This window comes from Rhinopithecus roxellana, chromosome 2, assembly GCF_007565055.1.
Source record: "Rhinopithecus roxellana isolate Shanxi Qingling chromosome 2, ASM756505v1, whole genome shotgun sequence".
Classification (NCBI taxonomy): Eukaryota; Metazoa; Chordata; class Mammalia; order Primates; family Cercopithecidae; genus Rhinopithecus; species Rhinopithecus roxellana.
This window is the reverse complement of record NC_044550.1, coordinates 130,856,859-130,872,054: the sequence shown is the minus strand read 5'-3', so window position 1 is coordinate 130,872,054 and position 15,196 is coordinate 130,856,859. Positions and strand designations below refer to the sequence as shown.

The following is a 15,196-nucleotide window of genomic DNA, read 5'->3' as shown; positions in this document are numbered from 1 at the left end:
ATGGAAGGGCACCACGTTCAGAGCGATGCTGGCAGGAAGGGTACGTCCTAGGTGCTCTGCGGGCTGGGCAGAGGCTTGGTCTCTGTACCTCACATGGGGAGCGGCCAGGCCAAGTCCAACCTGGGCTGGGCACCTGCCTCCCCAAATTCCAGCCATTTCCCCACAGTGCATCCTTATTCTTAAAGATACATCACCACTGGCGTCAGGGACTTCAGCCTGATTAATATGAAGTGACTCAAATGGATGTCATTTTAAAGCTGGGAAAACAGTAAATTTTGTCAGGACTCTCAGATCTGGCTACTCTTGACATTTTAAAACATTTATATAAACGCTTCTCATCATCACAGACCCGTGACAAACAATGACCAGAGATACGCGGTTAGTGGAAGAACACTACAAGGAGGCTTATGACCAGCTCTCAGAGCGCAGCCCTGTCATTTCTGTTCATGGCACACTCATTCACCTGAGGACCCAATTCCTTCCTGACACAATGAGTAAGGGCCAGCCTTGCTGCTCAAAGCCACAGAGGGGCAAGCCCCGCAGACAAGGAGCAAACATGCACACGCGGCCAACCTGAATCACACTCAATGTCAGTGAGATGGGCCCAAGCCAACTCCTGCGCTCCTGGCCACATCCCTGTCCAGGTCCCTGAGCTTCCAGGAGCAGAAAGCGGTGGCAACACCCCTGCACCATGTGGTGGGCAAGGGCATGGCTGGTGCCCACCACAAGGGTCAGAGCTTGGCCCCTGCTCAGGGACCAAACTCAAAGCCTTGCAGGTGGCCTGCCCTCCTGGGACCCTGGCTATCACTGTTGACAGGAGCCGCATGGCACCCGCCTGACGGGGCTGCTGCAGGGATCAGATGAATTAAAGATGTGGAGTGCCTGGCCACGCACTGCTCAGGAAATGCCACTGCCACCACCAGTCCCGGGACAGCCACTGAATCAGATGCAGTCATACCCCTGCATGGTCCGGATAAGCCAAGAGTCCCTTTCAAGGAGGCAAGCTACTCCAAAATTTCTCCCATCAACCAAGGGGCCATTGTCAGGGCCCTGCTTTGTTTCCTGGGTGGTGCTACTGAGGAGGGGCAAGACTGAGCGTCCCCAGCTCCAGAAGGCAGAGCTTGGCTGTGACCCTTGACAGCCACAGAAGATTGATGCCTGCTGTATACAGGGAAACACTCCATGATTTCATCTGACGACCTCATTCTGATGCTCTTACTTTTTAGAGCTGAAGGCTTGATGAAGTCCACCAGAATCTTACAGAAATGAGGTGATCGATATGTACTGGAACCAGGCTGAGGTGTTTGTTCATTCACTGGCTGCTTTCTGTGCCCGGCACGGTGCTGGCCTCAGATGCTCCAGGGACGGGCCTCGGGAGAGGAGAACCTGCTTTTTCTGGGTTGTGAGGCAGCTTCTGGGAAATCACTGAAGCTCTTTGTGCAAGGTGCCATCATGACCTGAGTTTTGTTCTGAACTTTATAGACCACATCCCACAAGTAAGGTGGAAAAAATTATATCACAAAGCTCTACCTGCCATGGCAGAGCACCTGGGACTGGCCTTCCCCTCCTGCCAGACAGTACTAGAAAAGTAGACACAATACGCAGAGCATCAGAACATGCGGGAAAAGACCATAAAAAGTAAAGAAAAAATATGCGAAGCAACCGTTCCCAAAAATTGGACCACAGTCACAAGACTCTAATTCCTGATGAAAAAATTAATGAGGTGAGCCCTGTGACCACCTAGAGCTGTCTGCCCAGAGACACTCCAGGAACCACAGCACAAGGAGGGGCCCAGGTAGAACCACCGTCCAGAGCTGAGAAGACAGGGACCAGAATCAGGGAAGGCCAGGGTGGCTGGAACTGCAGGTGCAGGAGACAGCGAGCAGGCAAAGTGCCCAGGGACCTCACAGGAGCCTCCAGCTGTGGCTGAGTTCTAAGCTGTACATGCACAGCCAAGACCCCATGAGGCAGGCAAAGATCAGCTGGGGGCTATGGCCGGAAGAGCTGCCAGAACTCACACAGGGTCAGGGGGTTGCCGAGTTCTGGCCAGTTCTGGGTGAATCCCCAGCTGTTAGAGGAGTCCCAACATGTAGCTTAACAAACCTCTGTACTTTTTAAAGGAAGACAACAAAATTCAGCACTCAATCAAGAACTGCCAGACAAATGAATACTCAGAAACATGAAACCCATAACCAGGAGAAAAATCAGTCAGTAAAGGGACCCAGAAAGACAGAGATGACAACATTGGCATCTAAGGGCTTTACATGTCTTATAAATATACAAACATTTTTGGGGTTTTTTTGTTTTGTTTTGTTTTGCTTTGAGACAGTCTCGCTCTGTCCCCCAGGCTGGAGTGCAATGGCAAGATCTCAGCTCACTACAACCTCTGCCTCCTAAGTTCACGTGATTCTCCTGCCTCAGCCTCCCAAGTAGCTGGGAAAACAGGCACCTGCCACCATGCCCAGCTAATTTTTGTATTTTTATTAGAGACGGGGTTTCACCATGTTGACCAGAGTGGTCTGGAACTCCTGACCTCAGCTGATCTGTCCGCCTCAGCCTCCCCAAGTGCTGGGATTACAGGTGTGAGTCACTGCACCCGGCCAACATTTTTGGGGTTTTAAAGGAAAGCGTGAAGAGAATCAGTAGAAAGAAATGAAAAAAACAGAAGGAACTGCTAAAGATGAAAACACAGTCTCTGAGATGACGGGCTCATTGGCAGGAGTTCCATCATGGGAGGGAATGAGCTGCATATCTGATGCTAGAGTGACAGATGAGTGAACTGCAGGATAGAGGGAGAGAAACAATGAAATGGCAAGCATGCAGGGGACACAGAAGCCTGAACACGAAACGGCCTCTGTGATTCGAAGGGAAAACCAGGTGGCCTAACATGCTTGCATAATTACAGAGTCTCAAAAGCGGGAAGCAATGAAAAAATACCTGACAAACAAATCCCAAACACAACAGACACAGAAAAACCAACCTGAGACTCATCGTAGTCAAACTGCTGAAAACTGACAATAAGGAGAAAGTCTTCAAAGCTTTCTGTTGGGTGTGTGCCCAGAGGGGATTGTTTCCCGCAGTTCATCCAGCCTGAGGGTAGGGAAGGCTTTTCCTAAACTGCACAGAACTGCACAGGTCCTGTCCCTGAGAAAAGCCCTTGAGCCCTCCCCACGCTCAGGATCTACTTCTAGACCTTTTCCTTAAATCATTTTGGCCAATCTGATTTTCAACCCAATCTACATAATAATTTCTTTCTGCAACTTCATACATACTCTCCTGAGAGCAAATCTATTAACATTTTCAGACCATTTTGAAAGTCCTTAGGTTAAAAGTTCCAGAAGTTTAAAATAATATTAATCATTTTAGTAAACTATTAAGATATACAGAAAACTGTACAGATCGTGAGCAAGTGGCTTGGTGGAGTTTTGTGGACCAAGACCGAGAAGCTGAGTAGGAGCAGCCCCCTGGAGCACCCAGGCAGCCCTCTCTGACGCGGCCCCCAACGACCCCAGGCAGCCCTCTCTGAGGCGGCCCCCAAAGACCCCAGGTAGCCCTCTCTGACGCGGCCCCCAGCGACCCCAGGCAGCCCTCTCTGACGCGGCCCCCAGCGACCCCAGGCAGCCCTCTCTGACACGGCCCCCAGCGACCCCAGGCAGCTCTCTCTGACGCGGCCTCCAACAACCCCAGGCAGCCCTCTCTGACGCGGCCCCCAGTGACCCCAGGCAGCCCTCTCTGACGCGGCCTCCAGACCACCAAACAGTGCGGACACTGCTTCTCATGCCTAGGGTTGCATGAGAGGAGTTCTTGGTTTGTCTTTTCCCCAAGAATCTAACTAAGAAACTCCCTTGGAGTGGGAAGGGGTGGCGCCTGCTTCCAAGTGCGGCCTCTGGGGAGGTGATGCAGCCACAGAGGCACCAAGGGCTTCTGGGGTCGCCCCAGCCAGTCACTTCTCAGGCACAGGCCCCCAGGCTCGCACACATGAACTCTGGAAGACAGGCATGCGGTTAGTGGCTTTATTGCCTTTGAATTTGTTTGCTTGAAAAAACAATTTCACAATATTAAAAATTAGTAATAAAAACTCTCTCCAAATACCTCATAGAGTTGGAAAGAAACAAGTACATCGGAAGGCATCCTGGCAGAAATCAAGTCTCCACGCTTCCAAAACTGAAAATCTCCAGTCTGCCTCCTGTTTACAAATACTAATACAGTATTCCACACCCTATAAATACACTGTGTTATTCTGAGCATCATTTTGAAGTCCAAAAGCAAACCAAAAGAATGTGACATATTAAACCAAGTAAAGGGTTCTGGTTAAAACCACCGCTCCCACAATAGCGCATTACAAATTAACATTCTGTTTCTGCTATTTAGCAAACATTTTTGGAAAATGTGCAATTAGGTTGCACTGTTTTTCTGATGAGGAAAATGTAAATTTATCAACTAATTCTATATAAGTACTGATGGTGCTACTCTCAAGCTTTTCCCTTTCTCTTTCAAAATTTTATAGAATACAAATTTTGGCATTTGCCAAAAATATCAACAATTATACTTTATATTTTAAAAAGGAATGCACTTTAAAGTCCCCCAAGTTAATCTGGCAATTACAATAACCCTCCACCATCAGGCAGCCGTTTATGACAGCTCCCCGGGCCTCAGTGCCTGTTCCCTAACAAGGACGGGCGAGATGAAGACATAAGACTAGGAGACAGAAAGTGACTTGCCCCAAGAGGTCGGCCTCTCGGCTGTGAAGCTGCGGGTGGAGCCGGAATCTTCGGCCATGGCCAGGTCCGAGCTCCGAAGGCCCGCGTGGTGGATGAAGGCACTGGAAGAGCCTGGCGGGCGCGCAGAGCAGCCCAGGAGGCGGCTGCGGCGGTGGGTCCACCCCCCACGCCAGTCACACAGGAGTTTCTGCTTCTGTGCTGTTTCTACTCAGTTTGTGTATGTGCTTTTTGAGAAGGTTTCACGACTAAAAGGAAAATCACCGAAAGCCACTGTCCCCGCCCAAGCCTCGCCCCAACGCTCTGGCTGATGTCTGCTGAACACCGGATCATTCACTCAACAGACAGTTCTCACGCCAGCCGCTGTGCTGGGCACCGGGACAACCTTGACCTGCCACGTGGAGGTCACACCAGCTGGGGGGACAAAAGCACCGACACAGATGAATAATTAAAATGATGGAAGCTGCTCCTAGCACGGGCAGGAAATTGACAGTGGCCATCGCTCAGGATGGGGGCAGGTGGTCAAGATGGGAAGACCAAAACCATGTGTTCCTGAGGCGCCATTGGACTTCCAGACCAGGGTGGGACGCAGGATGGTTGAGGGGACAGGGGCTCTGAGCTGGTGGAGGGGTCCAGTGCAGGGGCTGGGCAGATCGCTGCTGCTGCTGCTGCTGTAGGGACAACCGCCAGCGTTCAGGAGAAGGGAGCAGGAGGATGGCTGCAGAGACAGGGCCAAGACTGAGGTCTGCACGGAGGACAAGTAGGTGGCAGCCAAGTGGACAGAGTGGGGTCAGGGCAGAGCTGAGGCACGGGACATGAGGAGGACACAGGGATGGAGGACCGGGACTGGTATGTGTAGGGGGACCCCAGGGTGAGGCTGGCAAGAACGGAATGTTTGCGAAGCAACTGGAGTGCTGGTGTCACGTGGACCTGCCACCATCCCCCAAAGCCAGAGCTGCATGGTTCCCTGGCTTTCCTGCTGGCACAGACGCTGTGTGCAGGAGGAGACGGGCACTCTGGAAGCTCCCCGATAGTCTCCACGCCCCGACTTCAGAAGGTGAGGTGGTCATCCGCCTCTGGAGGCCTGACTTCAGAAGGTGAGGCTGGAACATCCGCCTCTGGAGGCCTCAGTGAGTGGGGAGATCCTGGCAAGCCTCTTGGCACAGAGCTTGACCGATGGAGGAAGGCACAAGAATGGGCTTCTGTGAGGCTGTGGTTCTGGCTCCGTGCGGAGCCAGACCAGGAGAGGTGAGAGGTTCCTTTTTCCAGGAGCAACCAGGCATCTTCCTTTCCTCATTTCTTCATAACGCCCCATATACCTCCAGCTTGACCTCACACTTCTGTCTGAATAACTTCCCACAAGGCAGACCATTCCCCTGCTAAGTTTCTCTATAACGCTAGAATGTTGTTCCTTCTCTCCAGCTGGAATCCGCTCCCTGCCCCCAACCACGGCCCAGCCATGCCCCGCACAGAGACCAGCCCTAACCCTTTTCTCGGAGGGCACTCTTTGGCTATGAATGGGTGGCCACTACTGGCCCCTTTCTTCTGAAAAAGTAAAAAAACCACGCTCCAACTTGACAAAGATTGCCAAAACAGCATAATCCAACTTCCTTAAAACCAAGCCACAAAACTAAAACTCTCCAGCGAGAGCCTAAGCTATAAAAGCACGATACACGCCACAGAATAAAACCGTGGCACGGACACGAACTCTCCAACTGGCATGCTCATTGAACACAAAATATTTTTAAGTGAGTGATTTATTAATCACCCAAACCAGACATGACGACGAGGCAGAGAGAGCCCAGCTGAGCAGGTTTCTCCCCAAGCCAACTCCTCAGTCCCTCCTCGGAACTCGGGGCGCATTTTTCCCATAGAAACCCAGGCCCACCTCAGTGCACTGAGTCTCCCACTGACCATGACCTGAGTTTCCCTGGGACCCCCCAGCTCCTGTCACTGCCGTGGAGGGTAGGGGGCTGCGGGGCCTCTTTCTGCCTGAGGCACCAGAAGGGGCAGCAGTGGCTGCAGGCGCTGGAGGGTCCAAGGCTGGAGCAGGGACTCTCCAGGACCATGGGGCTGGACGTGTGGAGGCCCAGGGCTGGGGGGTGGGTGGGAGCCAGGGTGGAGGGGGCCTTTTGGCCGGGGCTTTCCCCCATGGGCCTGAGCCTGGCCACCTCACCTGCAGTCTACTGTGAGCTGATGGATCTCCTCACTCTGCCTCGGTGCCCTACATGTAACAACAGCAGAATGTGACACCAACCTAGAGTTCATGTGCACATTAAACAAGATAACTGGTTCTCTTTACTCTCATAAGCAGAAAAGAAACTGAAGATGGAAAAATAACAAAAACACAAAAAGGAACCAAATAAACACATCCAGCCTGCCCACTGCAGTTCCTGAAATTCGGGGTGTGCTGATGACTATCTCCTCCCTCCCGTCTCCTCCTCCCTCCCATCTCCTCCTCTGTGACTGGGGCTTTCCAAGGAAAGATGGGCCTGTCCCGGTGGCCCCAGGGTCTGACATGGGGAAGAGAAGGAGGAGCAGGCATGGAAAGCCCTAGCGCCAGGGGATCTCCAAGTGGCAGGACATACTTCCTCAGAGGGACACACAGAGCCTGCACGGCGAGAAGCCAGTGACTTCCCACCCTTGGGAGGTGCGGGTTTTCAAACAATTGTAAAACGGACACATAATACAACTCTGAGGTTCCTGCATCTATTGCTGACAGAAGCAATCTTTTGGAGGCAAATAAAACTTATTATATACGGTGAAACTAAACATATCAGGTAAATCTTTCATGTATAAATTGCCTACAGAAATGAATGTCTTCTGCTAGAAAGGAGAAGTGAGAACACAGCAGAAAGAGAAAGCGTGAACAGAACATTCAAAACATTGGTCACTTTATCCTGGATTTGGTTCCGGGTCCTGTTTCTTTTCATTAAAGAAGTTTATCCTCACCCCAGCTTAAGACTGATTAAATGACATGATTTTCATTGCACATAAAATAGGAAATAGAATTCCTTTTATTCTACAAAATACATCTCAACCACACGAGTGTCGGGATCCCTCTGGTCTCAGCTTCAGGTGCCCGTGTGTGTGTAACCCAAGATATGCTCCTCCTCCCACAGAGTGGCTGGCCCTTGAGGGCTCTGAGCTCTGTCCGCCCACCTGGGGTCCTCCTTGCCTTCCCACAGAGCGGCGGGCCTGCGAGGGCTCTGAGCTCTGTCTGCCTACCTGGGGACAGCAGCCCTTTCTGAGGCTGAGGACTGGGGCCAGGAGCTGCAGGACCACAGAAAGTTGAGAGAACATTTGGTTTCTCTTTAATGCACAAATACGGTGGCACCTCAAACTCACCGGCCCCTGGGCAGCTTGTGCAGCACAGCCTGTGCCTCAGCCCATCCCTGGCCCACAGCGACGCCAGGCGCACCTAATCCAGCTCTCAGGGACAGAAGTGGGGACAAAAGCGTGAGGTGACGATGAAACTCGAGAGCCTGCGGACTGTCGTGAGTGTTACTTTCTTGTAAAAAAAAAAAAAAAGAGGAATATTTGGGAGGAACTCTCCTTACTTGGGAGAGGTTTTTTTTTAATCATTGAACCAAAATGATAAGGATGACATCAGAGAAATCTTCAGTGAAATAAGACATTCCTGCCTACTTCCCTTTCAATCAGTCCATGAAAAGAATCCCTGTGCACAAAATTCTTTAAACACAGAAAGTAAGTCTTTGATTCCTCTTCATCCCACACTCTCAATTCATCTATTATATTTTTCCTGAGAAAATTCTGGGTCTCACCCAAATTTCCTGAATTGCTCAAATCCAGAAAGCACTTTGAAATCTTAACTTTCTGGTTTAAAAGCTGGTTATACAAGGGAAGAGCAAAAACACGTTTTAACTTGTCAGACACAGGCAGGCGGGTGGGTGCGCTCCTCAGACACACAGCACTCTATCACACTGGTGTTCAGAGCCACGGCAGTTCTCTTAAACAGCTTTCACAATACACGCCGAGGCCACCTGGGTGCCACAGAAAGCGCCCCCAAAATTAACTCACCTAGAACCCTCCCACAAGGAGACAGGGAAAACAACTCATCTTTTCTGAGGGCATCAAACGGCAAATACACTTTCACAATTTGAAAACTTTATGAAAAATAAAAAATATATACATCAGAAATTGTGACTTACCGCCATCAGACACAGTTGCAGACTGAAAGAAAAGAGAGAGAGACATGAGTTAATTAAGCCTCATGACAAAACTCCAGGAAATGCAATGTCCATCTGAGGAACACAACGGGCAGACTCTGGGAGGTTCTCAGAGGCACTTTCCAGGTGGAGGTGTCCCGGGAAAGCCAGACGGCCCAATGAGTCAAGAGTCACAGCTCCCACCCCGCCCAGACTGGGTGACACCCAACAAGAGGAAGTCATCCTTTTCATTTGAAAAGAACAGATCCCAGCATGTCTGACATTACAGTCTTAGTAACAGCGTCAATGAAACCAACTTCACAAACTTCAGTAGTATCATGCCCTGTAAGTGACACACGCACCAGGGACAGCCACCAACAGCCCGCTCAGTGCCCATGTGCCGTGACGCCACCCAGGGCCACAGTCGGGGGTAGCCACCAACAGTCTACTCAGTGCCCACGTGCTGTGATGCCACCCAGGGCCACACTCAGGGACGGCCACCAACAGCCCGCTCAGTGCCCATGTGCCATGATGCCACCCAAGGCCACGTTCGCCGCCCCTGGTGCTCTCCAGCATCACTGCCCTCCCATAGGGGTGGAACCGGGGCCTAGAGAGGTGCAACGACCACTGGGGGCAGCAAGAGAGGAGTCAAGCCCAGAGTCGAGCCCCAGACCCAGGGCCCGCCCACCCAAGCAGTGCAAGAGCGGCCACCAGCAGGAGGGTTGGGGAGAAGCTTCCGAGGAAGGGGCTTGGAAGAGTGGAATGAACTGGAGGAGAGCAGGGTGGTTGGCTTAAAGGCACCAGGGACAAGAACAAACAAGTCAAGTTATGCATAAGGGGTGGCAGGCAGTACTGGAAGGCCAGCATGACCAGGAAGAGGCCAAGAGCTTGAGGCAGTCAGCTGAGCCAGGAGGAAGCCACAAAGAACAGGAAGCCACAGCGGCCCCGATGGGAGCCCTGATCAGGACAACCTGGCGCTGCACTGGCAGGAAGGGCCCAGGGCACAGAGCCGTCAGGCAGGTGCGGGACAAGCCCGGGACTCAGCCCAGGAGGGAAAGGAATCAGAAGGGGCAGGCTCACCAGGGGACACAGATGCCAGGAAGCGAGAGGGGCCGAGCAGAATGGAGCTCTAGAGGCTGAACAAACCCGTGTTTGATCCGATCCCTGGGCGGGCACTCTGCTGCTATCTAGGCAGGAACCCCCTCACATGAGGACCTCCCGGACAGCCTGGCAAGGACCCACTTCTGTCCTCCTCTCTGCCAAGGTAAGGGCTGCCAGGGCCAGGGGAGCGAACAAGAAGGTGCCGCCGTGATGGGCAACCTGGTACCTCCTGGCCACCCCCAGGAAGTGGAGGACACTGGGGCTTCAAGACCCCCCATGCCAAAATCCAAACAAGTGAGGCCCAGAGGAACCTCCCAAGGGGGAGGGAACCAGGGAAACGGAGCCAGGGCTTCCAGCTGCTGCCCCTACCGTGGCCCTCCACACGCGCTGTGAGAGTTTTAACATGAGCAGCGTACCCACTGGAATTCTGCACTTCCTGTCTGACAACCCCATGCTTAGCGCAGGGCCCCAGCCCTGCCTCCCGGCCAGCCAGCAAGGGCAACCACGCCCCCACGCAGCCTGGGCATCCGGGGCCCACTGCCATCCCTGGCCCGGCAACCTACACCAGCTATGTGCATCTTTCTCCCCTTCAGAGTCTGTCCTCTGGCACCCAAAGTAAGACCCCGACAGGCACTGTGTGAGACCACCTGGGGCCAGCTTCGGAGGGTCCTGCCACCCTGACCCACTTCCCAGTAGTGAAAACACAATGGCAGTCTGCATCTACCTCTTCACTGTCCTCTCGTCGGCCAGGAAGAGGAAAGAGCACACACCTCTCAAGCCAACGTGCGGCCCTCGGCCCTCAGCCACAGGGACTGGTTTTTATCAGAGGCTGTGGGGCAGCCACATCACAGGTGCTGACATACACACTTTGGAAAGCTGTCCTTCCTTCCATGCCCACAATAAATCATCCACGATCATGCTGCAATCTAAATAATATCACAGCAGGCTGGGCACAGTGGCTCACGCCTGTAATTCTAGCACTTTGGGAGGCTGAGGTGAGTGGATCACCTGAGGTCAGGAGTTTGACACCAGCCTGGCCAACATGATGAAACCCCGTCTCTACTAAAATACAAAAATTAGCCAGGTGTGGTGGTGGATGGCTATAATCCCAGCTACTCGAGAGGCTGAGAAAGGAGAATCGCTTGAATCTGGGAGGTGGAGGCTACAGTGAGCCGAGATCGTGCCACTGCACTCCAGCCTGGGTCAGAGTGAGACTTCGTCTCAAAATGAATAAATAATATCACAGGCAAACTATACCTTTGAGATTATGAGAAGAAAATCCACAAGGCCATACACAAAATCAAAAATGCTCTCAATAATATCTGAAAGATAAATCATAAAATGTAAACTTCATAAAAAAATATGAAGGAGGTATTTCACTTCATGTCACGCTCATGAGTAAAATTCAATTCTCAGAATCTGGCAGGCTGAACAAAGTGCTCTGGAAAATCTCTCTACACACAGCATTCACATCCCCCAAATTAGCTGAAACTCGAGAACCAGGAGAGAGGGGTGTCCCAGAGCCCAAACAGACTGAAGGAGAAGGTGGCCAGGGAGCGTGTGATGCCCACCGAGAGGCCAAGGAAGGTGGGCACGGGCTGTCGCTGCTCCTGTGATGGGCACAGGCTGGGCGCCCGTAGGGCTAGACCAGAGTCTCTGGGAGGCTCCAAGACAGTGCCACGGATGAAGGTAAAGCGTATAGCTGTTTTAAAAGTAAACTTTACCTTTTCAAACAGTTTTAAATGTATGGAAAATTTTATTTTAAAGACAGTAGAGAGATAAACATACTTTTTTTTTTTTTTTTGAGATGGAGTCTCGCTCTGTCGCCCAGGCTCGAGTGCAGTGGCCGGATCTCAGCTCACTGCAAGCTCCGCCTCCCGGGTTTACGCCATTCTCCTGCCTCAGCCTCCCAAGTAGCTGGGACTACAGGTGCCCGCCACCACACCCAGCTAGTTTTTTTGTATTTTTTTTAGTAGAGACGAGGTTTCACCATGTTAGCCAGGATGGTCTCAATCTCCTGACCTCGTGATCCGCCTGTCTTGCTCTGTCACCCAGGATGGAGTACAGTGGCACAATCATGGCTCACTGCAGCCTCAGTCCTCCTGGGTTTGAGCAATCCTCCCATGTCAGCCTCCTAAGTAGCTGGGCTCCAGGAGTTCACCAACATGCTCAGCTAATTTGTGTATTTTTTGTAGAGACGGGGGCCTCACTATGTTGCCCAGGCTGGTCTTGAATTCCTGGCCTCAAGCAATCCTCCTACTTTGGCCTCCCCAAGTGGTAGGATTACAGGTGTGAGCCTCCATGCCCCACTCAAACATGCTTTTTAATATACTGCTACTTCAAAAGGAGTAAAGGGAAATAGGGAAATCCCTGAAATGAGACAAGGAAGGAATAGAGGGGGAAGCAGTTAGAAAATGCCAATGCCACTAGGGCTGGCCGGGTACCCCATGATGAGCCTCGGCCACAACATGGCTGTCCCCTCAACCTGACACCCTCCATCCAGCTCGGCCATGGCCCTTGGGGAGCAGTGTTGTCCTGGGTGCAACACTCCTGGAAGCCAGATACATTAATGCAAATCCTTCCAGAAAGAAAACAGCCCAACAGGGGCCCTCAGGAGTTCCAAATAGTGAGCCCACTTGAATATGAGTTCACTACGAAAAACCCAAGGACAGGCCCAACACGAGTGGGTGTCAGCAGAGACAACAATGAGCAGAGCCTCAGACACTGGAACAATCCAATGCAGAGTGTTGAATAACTATCTGTGAAGCTGTAGAGAAACAAAGGCTGCAGTAGAACAAGAGCACAGTGCAGATCGGAAAAAGAACCAGATGGAAGGAATGTCTGACAGTGAAAACACAATAGGTGAAGTTAAAGATTCAATAGGAAGGCTAAACAGAGAGCAGGCAGTTGAAGAGAGAATTTGGGAACTGGAAGATGGAACTGAAAACAACCACACTGACCACAGCACAGAGGGATAGGCAGAGAACATGAGGAGGAGTGAGAGAGAGCAGCAGAGAACTGAGGCAGTCTCCTCAGGATCTGAGGTTCAGAAATGACTGTAGAGAACTCCCGAAGACCATCACCTACAAGTGGTGCTGTGAGCAGGACTAATGCAAGTCAGCAAGACTTTTCAGCAAATCCCATGATGTTCATCTCCCAAAGTAGTCACAGGAGCTGAGACACCCACCACAGTGGCTCAGCACAGCATCCAGTTGGCACTCAGCAAAGAATTAATTTACTAATCATCAGTGTCGCTTCTGGGCCACAGCTGGGCTTGCCTGTGCTCAGCAGCGGAGCTGAGGAGGAGGCAGAGTGACTGAGGGCTTGTCTCAGCATGAGGAAGGGCAGGGAAGGAGAGGGCACCTTGCAGTTCCTTTCTTCATTTCAAAGAAGGACATTATATATCTGACAAGAACTTTCAGAATTTATGTCATCAATGCAAGTGGAAAAAATAATGCAAAATGATTTCATAGTATAATCACAAATGTGTAAAATTTTCTTTAAAATGTAAGATCTGTGAAAACACACTCTCAAATACTGAAAAGACATAACTAGCCACACAGGAACAATATCCAAAGCTAACAGCAGTCAGTCGCCCTTGAATGGTGAGGTTATGACTATTTTTTGGCAAATAAAACTTTGTGGTGTACAACGGGTGAAGGCGCCAGGTGCTGGCAGGGAAGCCTCTGGCCTTCACATACAGGTGGCTGGACATCAGTTTACACAGTGTACAGCTGTCTCACTCCCAGGTATATTCATTAAACAAAAGCAGTAAGATTCATGGTAATTATAAATGATCTCTTTGCAAATTAAGTAATCTTGTCGGGAAAGTCATCAATTTCTCTGAAAGTATGAAAACTTGGAGGAGGACAGCAGTTTGATGTCCAGGTGATATGGTTTGGCTGTGTCCCCAACCAAATCTCATCTTGTAGTTCCCATAATCCCGTGTTGTGGGAGGGACCCGGTGGGAGGTAACTGAATCATGGGAACAGTTACCCTCACGCTGTTCTTGTGAGAGTGAGTTCTCACAAGATTGGATGGTTTTATAAGGGGTTATTCCCTCTTTTGCTCAGCACTTCTCTCTCCTGCCACCATGTGAAGAAGGACGTGTTTGCTTTCCCTTCTGCCATGATTGTAAGTTCCCTGAGGCCTCCCCAGCCATGCAGAGCTGTGAGTCAATTAAACCCATTTCCTTTATGAATTACCCAGTCTCAGGTGTTTCTTCATAGGAGCATGAGAACAGACTAATACAGTAAATTTGTACCAGAAGTAGGGTGCTGCCATAAAGATGCCTGATAATGTGCAAGTGACTTTGGAACGGGGTAACAGGCAGAGGTTGGAACTGTTTGGAGGGCTCAGAAGAAGATAGGAAAATGTGGGAAAGTTTGGAACTTCCTAGAGACTTGGAAGGTTCAGAAGACAGAAATATGTGTGAAAATTTGAACTTCCTAGAGATCTGTTGAATGGCTTTGACCAAAATGCTGACAGTGATATGGACAATGAAGTCCAGGCTGAGGTGGTATCAGATAGAGATGAGGAACTTGTTGGGAACTGGAGTAATGGTCACTCTTGCTATGCTTTAGCAAAGAGACTGATGGCACTTTGTCCCTGCCCTAGAGATCTGTGGAACTTTGAACTTGAGAGAGATGATTCAGGGTATCTGGCAGAAGAAATATCTAAGTAGCAAAGCATTCAAGAGGAAGCAGAGCATAGAAGTTTGAAAAATGTGCAGCCTCATGATGTGATAGAAAAGAAAAAAAAATTCTGGGGAGAAATTCAAGCCTGCTGCATAAATTTGCCTAAGTAATAAGGAGCCAAATGTTAATCACCAAAACAATGATGAAAATGTCTCCAGTGCACATGAGAGACCCTTGGGGCAGCACCTCCCATCACAGGCCTGGAGGCCTAGGAGGGAAAAATGGTTTCCTGGGTTGGACCCAGGTCCTCTCTGCTCTAAACAGCCTCAGGACATGGTGCCCTGAATCCCAGCTGCTTCAGCTCCAGCCATGGATAAAAGAGGCTAATGTACAGCTCAGGCCATTGCTTCAGAGGGTGAAAGCCTCAAGCCTTGGCAGCTTACATGTGGTACTGGGCAAAGAAGTCAAGAATTGAGGTTTGGGAACCTCTGCCTAGATTTCAGAGGATGCATGGAAATGCCTGGATGTCCATGCAGAAGTTTGCTGCAGGGGTGGGGCCCTCATGCAGAAC

The 15,196-nt window shown here is 50.8% G+C and overlaps 1 protein-coding gene across 4 annotated transcripts in view; it reads right to left on the bottom strand.

Annotated features, from left to right (window-relative positions):
• RGS12 (regulator of G protein signaling 12) overlaps window positions 1–15,196 on the bottom strand; it is a 148,528-nt gene that overhangs the window by 47,998 nt on the left and 85,334 nt on the right. For all 4 annotated transcript variants that reach the window (XM_030920117.1, XM_030920127.1, XM_010384402.2 and 1 more), the window contains one exon: window positions 8,891–8,912. In XM_030920117.1, the coding sequence (XP_030775977.1) occupies window positions 8,891–8,912 (22 nt within the window). The remainder of the gene's footprint in view (window positions 1–8,890; window positions 8,913–15,196) is intronic.